This window comes from Carassius gibelio, chromosome B10, assembly GCF_023724105.1.
Source record: "Carassius gibelio isolate Cgi1373 ecotype wild population from Czech Republic chromosome B10, carGib1.2-hapl.c, whole genome shotgun sequence".
Taxonomy (NCBI): domain Eukaryota; kingdom Metazoa; phylum Chordata; class Actinopteri; order Cypriniformes; family Cyprinidae; genus Carassius; species Carassius gibelio.
The window spans coordinates 18,368,323-18,379,399 of NC_068405.1; the positions used below are offsets into that span (position 1 = coordinate 18,368,323).

Genomic DNA, 11,077 nt, shown 5'->3' on the forward strand with positions numbered 1-11,077 from the left:
AACCCAAGACTCTTTCAAGTGTCCTAGGCTGTTCAAAACACTTGACGCCAGAAGCAGTGATGCAACTTGTTTCGTTTATTGAAATTCAGTTTGAAGTACATGATATTGCACTTACTATACAAGTAAAATACATGGTGTACCAGAGAAAGAGACCCTAAGGAGAGTAGATAAAGTGGTACATTTGTTCATGTCATATACAAAGAGGGGAGAACAGCCTTCAGACCAACTGCGTGTTGGATTTACAGAAACAAGTCACTTGTTGATTAGTCTTAAGCAACCTATGATAAAAATCACGTTTTAAAAAGATTAAAAGCCACATTTAAAAACAAAGTTCAATCAATATGTACAATAGACTTAAGCGCTGCAGTTCATTTGTTGGCCTCAAACCAATGTGGTCACCAAAACATCAAGGGAGAGGCAGAGACTCCACAGGCTCAAGCAGGGACACGCCACAATATCTGAGACAAGATTTGTCATTAGTAAGAGGGTAAAGAACACATAACATCCACATTACAATCCTTACTTTGAGCCCTTGTATTTCTCCTGGATAGCCTGTTGGGGGCGACCTGCAGCCCCAAGATGAAGTTTATGAAGCTCCATCAGACATGGGATGATCACGGCCAGTGAGTAACCAGTGAAGGCATACAGGTTCTCAGGCTGCAAGAAACAAGCCCATTTCAGGCAGATTAGACAAGCATTTAGGAGTTTACACGGAATACTCCTTGTCCAGTTGTGGAAGCACAGAACTTCATTGATTCATCTAAATCAGGGGTTTTCAAAGTGTGGGGCGCGCCTCCCCAGGGGGGCGCCAGAGCATGTCAGGGGAGGCGCGGAGAAAAATTATAATACATTAAAAATATAATTGAGTTTAATTATTATAAGTATTTTTTATTATTATATTTGAATGTTTTTACTTAAACGATACTAAAAAATAAAAAGTAAAAAAATATGAGAAACATTTTTCACCCAGAAGGCCGTAGCTGTGAATTTGCTGATGTTTGGTAAGCCCGCCAATACAGGTATATGCATAATAATACAATGGAGCGGTTTCTGAGACCCCCCAATTCAAAGCCTTCAACTTCAGGGCTTAAACCCAAAAGACGACGATATGATGATCAGTATTTGAGTTTAGGATTTACGTGGACAGGACCAGCTGACGAACCACGACCTTTATGTGTGGTTTGTCAAGATATTTTGGCTAATGACAGCATGAGACCCGCAAAACTTCGGCGACACCTTGAAGCCAAGCATGTTGAGGTGGCAGGAAAACCTCCAGAATTTTTCCAGAGAAAACTTCAAACCTTTCAAGGTCAGAAAAAAATTGTGGAAGATTTTGTCAAATTAAATGGAAAGGCCACTGAAGCTTCATATCGCGTTGCATTGCGTATTGCCAAGGCAGGCAAAGCACATACGACTGGAGAGACGTTAATTCTGCCGGCAGCAAAAGACCTGTGTTCCGTGATGCTAGGAGAGGCAGCGGCTTCTAAGCTCGATTCTGTTCCACTCTCTGACAACACAATAAGTCGGCGCATCTCAGACATGGCACAGGATGTGAAGGAGCAAGTGTTAGACAGCGTCAGAAACAGCCCATTTTTTGCACTCCAGATCGACGAATCCACCGATGTGGCCAGCTGCGCTCAGCTGTTAACATATGTGCGGTACGTGAAAAACATGGACATTCAAGAAGAGTTTCTATTTAGTAGTCCTTTGCCCACCAACACAACAGGTGAACACATTTTCAACAAATTAAACGAATTTGTGAGAAAGAACGATATAGACTGGGAACGCTGCTGTGGCATATGCAGTGATGGGGCAAAATCAATGACAGGCCGCCACAGTGGTCTCATATCGAGGGTTAAAGAGGTAGCTCCGAGAGCCGTGTGGACCCACTGCACAATCCATAGACAAGCCTTAGCTGCCAAGAAGATGCCAAATGATCTTCGGAGTGTCCTCGATGAAGCTGTGAAAATTGTCAACCTGATAAAAGCACGACCTCTAAATGCTCGTCTTTTCCACGTTTTATGCAATGAATTGGGTGCGCATTACAAACAGCTGCTTCTGCACACCGAAGTTCGATGGCTGTCTCGGGGCAAAGTTCTATCACGTCTTTTTGATTTGCGTGAGGAAGTACTACTTTTTCTGTCAAATGTTCAATCACCACTGAAGCAGCACATGACTGATTCGAGTTGGATCGCAAGGTTGGCTTATTTGTCTGACATATTTGAACGCCTCAACACGCTTAATACATCATTGCAGGGCAGTGACAATGTGTTTTCGTCATTTGAGCAAGTGTCCTCGTTCCGGAGAAAGCTGGATCTATGGGCCACTCGTGTGGAGAAAGGATGCTTGGACATGTTTCCTACGCTGGCTGACTTCATGCAAGAGGCAGGGCCGACAGTGGTTCCTATTCAGCCTTTGGTCGCTGAACACCTAAGGGGTCTGTGTCAGCAATTCACACACTATTTTTCCAACGATACAATCCAGGACGAGTGGATTCGCAATCCATTCAAATTCAAGCCAGCAGAAAGTGATGCACTGTCTATACAAGACGAAGAGGCTTTGATTGATCTGACTAGTAATCATGAACTGGAGCAAATGATTACACACTCTTCGATTGGACATTTCTGGCTCTCTATTCAAAATGAATATCCTGAACTTACACAAAGGGCTCTGAGGAAAATTTTACCATTCGTTTCAACGTATTTGTGCGAATCAGGATTTTCTGTTCTGACATTCATCAAGAACAAATATCGTTCACGTCTTCAAGTGGAGGATGACCTTCGTCTGTTTCTGACGTCACTGCAACCACGAATTAGTCTTCTCTGCGCGGCAAGGAAACAAATGCATACCGCTCACTAAGGTAGGGATATAATTATGTAAGCATATTAATCAGTAGTAGATATTTTTAAATTTTGGCGTTGTTTAAAATTCTTTCCACACTCTGTTACAGGTCATCTGACTGTTTTGACTGGGGTGGACAGTTATTGCAATTTTAAATTGCAAAAAAAAAAAAAATATCCATCATTGTTTTTGTTTGTATGCTATGTTATATCAACAAACTTGTTATTACTCTAAAAATTACTGAACTTTTCATGTTAACACAAATAATAATAAAAGTGAGTTAACAGTCTGACATTGTTCTGTGTGTTTATCTTTTTCTGTGTGGGGGGGGGGGGGGGGGGCGCCATTGGGTAAGCTGTGTCAAAAGGGAGGCCCTCTGTCTTAGACTTTGAAAACCCCTGATCTAAATGAAGTGGTTTCAGTGAGAAGGTTAGACGCACCCACAAAACCCCATTTAGAGTGTAGTTGGCCAGACAATATGCAGCTGCAGCAGTCTTTGAAGGTAGATACTGCACAAAGGGATCCACCTCAAGCAGGCTCAACTCTGAAAGATACTGTTGGAGCAGAGGATAAGAAATCAATATCCAATTCAGATGAGAAATTGCACAAGACGAAACCCGCTCACCAAAGCAAGGTTTACAGTCCTGGCACAGATATGCCCCTCCAATGTGTACTGCATCAAAAACTGGTGAACCGTGGGAGCGGTCATGTCAAAAGCCAGCACACGGAGCAGGTGCTGCTCCATCCGAAGCAGCTGTTTCTTTGTGTAGGTGTCATCCGTGATGTACACAAACTCATCCACTTCCGGAGGATACACCTCCTCATATTTCCTAATCAAAAACACACCAAGCATTTACATCAGTAGTTAACAAACTTAAAAGAGAAGCACTCGTCACTTACGCAGCCAGGAGTACAGCAGCTGTTCCCACAAGCTGCAATTTTCCTCTCAGGACAGACATGCACGAAAGGAAGCGGTCCAGGTAATTGACAGCCAAGAAAAGGGTCTCCGAGCACAGTTTGTATTCCTCACCAACCTCAACCAGCCAGTCAACAAGGATGACCCTCATACAGTTGGTTATGTCAGGCTGCTTTCTCATGTAACCAGGCTTCGGCCTGTATTTAACCTGAGACAGTGCATTAGATAGAAAGTTAAACTATAAAAACTGCAACTGCTAAAACTAAATATCCTATACTAACTTCACATTCACGCAGGTATCTGTGGATGTCCTCCGCATATTCTGGAACACACAGGATGTCCTCATAAGCAGCCTCCTCCGGCAAGGACTGCATGGAAGAATCCATGCAAGACCCTAAATATTCAGAAGAGTTTTAGGCCAGAGCCATAAGAAATGTGCACTGCAAGTGACAAGTGCCTTTCAGGTGATGTAATGTTATAAACGAAGTCAGACTTAAAAGGCTGTACTAAATAGGACTAAGTAGTCTGTTGCTCAAGTGGTAGAGGGCATTACCAGCACAAGGTTGTGGGTTCAAATTCCCAGGGAACAAGTTAAGTAAAACTTGTTTTTACTAAAACTAAAAGATGCATACATTTAAACGATTATAGCCAGATCCAAATAGATCAGATTTAAAATTTTACACCCTCCCTTAGGCTTAATCTGCAAGCATACCTGAACCAAGATCTTGGACCACATCATCTACTAGCAGAAGCTCTGAAGGCAGTAAGAATGAGGTCGGTTTAGTTGCCTGCGCAATGACTGGCTCGACCACGTGAACACCCAGTGTAGCACTCGATGTGCTGACGTCAAGGGTCGATGCATCACGAAGGGCTGGCACATATTTGGACGAAACCTAGTTTAAACAATACAAAAACGTTACTAATTACACTCGGAGAGCAGCATTGTAAACACTTGACACTAACCTGTCCAAATACTCGATTATGCTGATCATTCTCGGTCAGAACACCGAGCACGACCCTCTGGCCAGGCTTGAGAGCGTGCAGGCCATCCGCTCTTCCCAGGACCATGATGTTCTCCTGACGACCGGACAAAGGAGCGAAGCCACGGGAAGCCATCTTATCTGCTGAAAACAAGTCAGTTCAAGGTCAACTCAAATTATCAGCTAACGTTACTTAAATCAAATACACTTTAAACAAAACCGTTCAAAACCAACCTTTTGCTGCGTTAAACTCTTAAAGAACCAATAAATGCTCAATGAGTGGATCAAAGTGCTTTGACACTTATTGCCTTGCTAAACCTTTTATACGAGCACGTCGATATTCATGACCAATCGACATGAGGCTAGTTAACACATTTGACTTAATTGAGATACCCAGCTATTGCAAATAAAAGCTAATTAAACTCGCGTCTAAGGTATGGTCACGTGGCAACATAACCATAGAAACGCTGTTCAGGCGCAGCAGCATAATGAGTTGACAGACGACGTCATGAACTTGAGTTTTTTTTTTTTTTGTTTGTTTTTTTTTAGAATTAATTAACGGTTGTTTATATAAAATTTAAACATTTGGACTTTTAAATTAACACATTTAAAATACGTAAAACACATGCAAAATAAAAAAAAATGTTAAACAGTGACATTTAGGTGTTTGCTTTCTACAAAGAAAAAATTCAAACACACACACACACACACACAAAACACCAGTTGTCTTTTGTATTTCTTTCACTTATAATGTTTTTATTGATTTAATAGTTCTGGGACAACAGTTCAATAAAAAAATATAACCTGTATAAAAAGGTAGGCCTACATACTTCAAAAGTAGTAAAATAAATAATGAAAGCATGAGCTCTAACAAGAAAGTTTTAATGTGCCCTACATATTACAAAAAGAAATCTGTTTCAATAAAAACCTACCCCAGGACATAAAAGTGCCCAAAGTTGCAGAAAAATGTATATTTTAGATGCTGCAACTTTTTTGTTGACTATATTCATATAATCACCCTTTAGTTTTTGCAGTTCCCCTTTATGTTCCTGCAGTGCAGCAAATGGATTTTTAAGTAGAAATATTCCATGTTGTTTTTAGATTTATATTAGATCACACAAATTCCCTGCATAATAATTGTAAGAATTAAGAAAATATGTACAGCAACATATCACACTGCAGGACACAGCTTCCACTGCTTGCCATTTCTCATCACCCAGATTCAAAGCTGAGAAAGACTGTAGATGTGCTGCTCACACTGAGGATGTTTAAGGATGTTTACACCAGCGTGTGCTCTCATTTAAGCCTGACTCCTGCATAGACCTCTCTCAATGTGATGTAGGACACAGCGAGTCACTGCACAGGCCTTGACCAGGGGCTTCTTGAGAAATGAGATTCTCTGCAGGTCTCACACTACAAAGCCTCTATAAATCCAATTAAAGATCTCTGTACAATAAAAAACAGCAGGGCTGAATTCAATATCTCAGGCAGAAACATCTCACCACAAGATCACATGGAAAGCACCCTGACATGTTTAGAGAATTTATTGCAAATTTAAACATCAGGAAAACTGCTTACTCCACATTTCAACGGAATAGTTACAGCTTGAATGTCTACACAATCATTTGAGATTTATAGAGTATAAGACCTGCTCCTGTCTCTACATGGCCATCAAGTTTATTCTTGGAAACAGGCTCTGTCTGGAACTGATGAATTCTTCCTTACCGTCCCTGGTGCTGTTGTTTTCTCTTTGTCTGGCAGAAAGAGAAATTTCAACAATAACAGAGTGCTGACAGCCAGGGTAATCTTTGCTACAGAGCAGGATTGAGCTGCTGATGCCTAAGTCAGGTGGTGTGGGTATAAACAAATATCAGGATGTGTTACAGCAAACCCAGAGCTGCTTACTATAGTTCAGGAGAATATAAACTTTGAGATACATCTCCCTTGCAAGTAAACCCATGACATCAACAAAAGAATATTCAATGAATGCAGTATGAACACGTCAGCCTACTTGGAGTTCTGACGTGTGTTGGCCCAAGATTGGCATTTATATACGAAATAACCCTGAAACATAGTTAAGGAACGAGTTATTTGTATGTAATTTTTTTTTTTTTTTTAAGTTTGGGTTGAGGAGTTCTTTATGCTGTGTAAGGCAGATTGAACTGGGTCCTTGCCATTCTATTATCATGATGTATTGCAGCTGACAATCCACCCGCAGCTGAGGTACAGCGATAAATTTCCAGTTCTCATATATGCTGAGAACTGTCGATGTCGGTTTATAGCTAAGTCCAAATCTTCCTGAATGGTGCCAAAAGTCAGCAGGCAGAAATGATGGAGATTCGCATATTCCTGTAACATGACTGACAGAGCATGGTGTTAGTTGCTTTGGTTAAAGATGCATACTTGCGAGTTTTGGTAAAAGCATCCAATTATTTTATAGGTCTACATCTTTTAGGAGGAAGACCCCATGTTTTTATTTAATTGAAGCTTAATGTAATTTTTATTATTATTTATATTTTTAGTTGTTGTTATTAAATTTTTTATCCAAAAAATATACATGTTCTGAACATGTATGATTCATATATTTAATCCAATTAAATTTAATTAAACTAAATCTATGTAAATTAGAATGTACCTTTCTAGCTATTTTATTTAAACGTTTTGTATCCATCTGTTCATAAATGTTGAAATTTGAGAAAAAAAACATTACATATACATTATTCTGTTGAATGTTTCATAGATTTGCAATTTCTCCAAGAAAAGGCCATTTTTTAATTCACAAAAATGTATGTTTTAAATTAAATGTACAGATGATAAATACAAATAAATTGGAACATATAATTATAGGTATTTTTTATCTATATATTTATCCATACATGTAAACATGTCTTTAACATCTACGTGTTTGTATGCAATTTAAATGAACTTTTTATTATTAAGTTTTAAAGTCAGTTAAATTAAAATTTTATTCAATAAGATCATATCATATTTTACTTTTTTTGTGTCCATATATTTCTCCATAAATTATTATGAATTTAAGACAAATTATTACTTATACATTTGTCAGTTAAATATTTTGTAAATCTACAACTTCTCAAATAAAAATAACTTTTTAAGTATTTTAACTAGATTAAATAAAAAATAAAAAACTTATTGCTATTTTTTTGTGTTGATGTTGTTTTTTTCTGAAATCCATATCTCTGTGTATAAATGTATTTCCTGAACATGTAGGTGCCTGTATGATAGGCTGGCAGCTGCTATAGGCCACTAGAAGGTGACTGTCTGAGCTGTCAGAGAAATACAGAGACCTATGAGACTTGGATTGCTATGCAAAGAGCATCATCTCATCTGGGAAATAAAATGGAAAACAGGAAATAGAAAGAGAGAAGAGTGTGCTCTCCGACTCTTCCTCTGACATGCTCCACTGTGTAAACCTTCCCGTAGTCCCTAGAGAATTCCACAGGATAATCCTGATTGACACACTGCTGTTGTCTGCCACAAAGCTTCTTCAAACATGACATTCTTGTCAAAAGCAGTAGAGCAGACTCAGGGTGAGCGGATGATTCATTATCAATGCGACCCATTCCCCCTCAAGTTAGCTCACAGTCTAATGAAAAATGCTTCAGGCAGACTTGCCTCCGAATGTCATGCGTTAACATTCAACCTACTTGTGTGCAAAGGGAACAGACGCACCAAAGCTGGGCTGGATCGCTTGCATCAGGGGAATAAGAAACCTTCTCAGATTTTTTACAGTTTTATGGATTAGAGGAAAAATCAGCCAAGGCACTGTTCTTATCGAAATCCAACAGCATTCACTCATGTGCCACAGTGCCGGCATTAGCTGGTGCAATTATAAAGACCCAAAGGACAGGATCAGACACAGCAGGACTCATACCAACGGTCCCCAGTGGGCATCTGAGCTGACAGTGGAATGCCGCCAATATACATCTAGAGGCAGAAATTGCCCTCTGGCTTCTGTCCTTGCACATTTTATGAAGAGAGCGAATAGATGAATGTTAAAGAGGCAGTTCAGCCAAAAACATTTGGTTGTTATTTACTCACCCCTTTGCATTCCAATCCATCATGTCATGTTAATTTCTTTCTTCTGTGGAACACAAAAGAAAAGGTTTTCACGAATGGAAAAAATATATTTTTTCCCATTAAAAAATGCAAAGATCATCCTTATTACTTTTTTCATATCTTTTTTTGTGTCCGTAATATCTTTGTCAATGAATGTAAAAACTTTCAGACAAAAGATTACTTTATCAATGGATGTTTGATTATAGATCTACAACTTCTCTAAGAAAAAGATCATTTTATTTCACTTAGATTAAGTGTCAAATTGAATGAAATGAAATTAGAACTTATTAGTTATTTTAATTATTATTTTATTAAATTTAATTATTTCATATTTTATTTATTTAAATGATTAGAAACTTAAATAGAAACATCTTTATTGCTATGTCTTTTTGTACTCATATATTTGTCCATAAATGCTGAAAATTTGAGTCAAAAACAGGTGTATCTCAATAAATTAGAATGTCATGGAAAAGTAAATTTTTTTCAGTAATTCAACTCAAATTGTGAAACTCGTGAATTAAATAAATTCAGTGCACACAGACTGGAGTAGTTTTAAGTCTTTGGTTCTTTTAATTGTAATGATTTTGTGAATGAATGATTAATGATTTGCCCACATCTCAACAAGTTAGAATATGGTGACATGCCATTCAGCTAATCAACTCAAAACACCTGCAAAGTTTTCCTGAGCCTTCAAATGGTCTCTCAGTTTGGATCACTAGGCTACACAATCATGGGGAAGACTGCTGATCTGACAGTTGTCCAGAAGGCAATCATTGACACCCTTCACAAAGGAGGGTAAGCCACAAACATTCATTGCCAAAGAGTGCTGTATCCAAGCATATTAACAGAAAGTTGAGTGGAAGGAAAAAGTGTGGAAGAAAAAGATGTACAACCAACCAAGAGAACCGCAGCCTTATGAGGATTGTCAAGCAAAATCGATTCAAGAATTTGAGTGAACTTCACAAAGAATGAACTGAGGCTGGGGTCAAGGCACCAAGAGCCACCACACACAGATGTATCAAGGAATTTGCTGAACCACAGACAACATCAGACACGTCTTACCTGGGCTAAGGAGAAGAAGAACTGGACTGTTGCCCAGTGCTCCAAAGTCCTCTTTTCAAATGAAAAAAAGTATTGTATTTCATTTAGAAATCAAGGTCCTAGAGTCTGGAGGAAGGGTGGAGAAGCTTATAGTTGCTTGAAGTCCAGGGTTAAGTTTCCACAGTCTGTGATGATTTGGGGTGTAATGTCATCTGCTGGTGTTGGTCCATTGTGTTCTTTGAAAACCAAAATCACTGAACCCGTTTACCAAGACATTTTGGAGCACTTCATGCTTCCTTCTGCTGACCAGCTTTTTGAAGATGCTGATTTCATTTTCCAGCAGGATTTCGCACCTGCCCACACTGCCAAGAGCACTAAAAGTTGGTTAAATGACCATGGTGTTGGTGTGCTTGACTGGCCAGCAAACTCACCAGACCTGAACCCCAAAGAGAATCTATGGGGTATTGTCAAGAGGAAAATGAGAAACAAGAGAACAAACAATGCAGATGAGCTGAAGGCCACTGTCAAAGAAACCTGGGCTTCCAGACCACCACAGCAGGGCCACAAACTGATCACCTCCATGCCACGCTGAACTGAGGCAGTAATTAAAGCAAAAGGAGCTCCTACCAAGAATTGAGTAGATGTACAGTAAATTAACATACTTTCCAGACGGCCAACAATTCACTAAAAATGTTTTTGTTTTTTTTTGGTCTTATGAAGTATTCTAATTTTTTGAGATAGTGAATTGGTGGGTTTTTGTTACATGTGAGCCAAAATCATCACAATTAAAAGAACCAAAGACTTAAACTACAGTCTGTGTGCACTGAATTTATTTAATAGAAGAGTTTCACATTTTGAGTTGAATTACTAAAATAAATTAACTTTTCCACGACATTCTAATTTATTGAGATGCACCTGTAACTAATTATGCATTACATATTATATGTTTCGTAAATCTACAACTTCTCAAAGAAAAAGCCCCTTTATTTCTTCCCATCCACTGAAAAAAATATGATTTTAATGGTAAAAGACAAAAAATGCTACAGTAAAAACTATTTAATGGTAAATGAGAAGTTCTTACCTTTTTTAGGGCTTTATGTTTTATCGTATGTTGTTAAATACATTTTTATTGCGTTGTTTTAGTGTGTTACAAAGCGAGTGTTTTGTATTTGTGTTCATGACACATGCACCCTTTACATGTGAGTTTTTTACTTTAAAT

The 11,077-nt window shown here is 38.7% G+C and overlaps 1 protein-coding gene across 2 annotated transcripts; it reads right to left on the reverse strand.

Annotated features, from left to right (window-relative positions):
• Positions 1-60: 60 nt before the first annotated feature.
• ccna1 (cyclin A1) lies at positions 61-5,168 on the reverse strand. 2 transcript variants are annotated; one of them, XM_052567475.1, is made up of 9 exons: positions 4,972-5,168; positions 4,721-4,881; positions 4,470-4,650; positions 4,039-4,151; positions 3,742-3,965; positions 3,467-3,671; positions 3,282-3,395; positions 524-657; positions 61-458 (listed from the first exon to the last, which is right to left on the reverse strand). In XM_052567475.1, exons 2-9 carry the CDS (start codon positions 4,871-4,873, stop codon positions 407-409), a joined length of 1,176 nt encoding a protein of 391 aa, XP_052423435.1. In that variant the 5' UTR covers positions 4,874-4,881; positions 4,972-5,168; the 3' UTR covers positions 61-406. The 2 variants fall into 2 exon arrangements, with proteins under 2 accessions (XP_052423435.1, XP_052423436.1); XM_052567476.1 differs by having other exon boundaries at positions 4,721-4,878; positions 4,972-5,091.
• Positions 5,169-11,077: the final 5,909 nt, after the last annotated feature.

Coding starts and splice junctions, on each gene's coding strand:
- ccna1 (XM_052567475.1), bottom strand. CDS start 4,873: ATGGCTTCCCGTGGCTTCGCTCCTTTGTCCGGTCGTCAGGAGAACATC. Junction 3,672..3,741: donor GCTGCTGTACTCCTGGCTGC/GTAAGTGACGAG, acceptor GTTTTTGATTAG/GAAATATGAGGAGGTGTATC. Junction 459..523: donor GAGAAATACAAGGGCTCAAA/GTAAGGATTGTA, acceptor ATCTTGTCTCAG/ATATTGTGGCGTGTCCCTGC.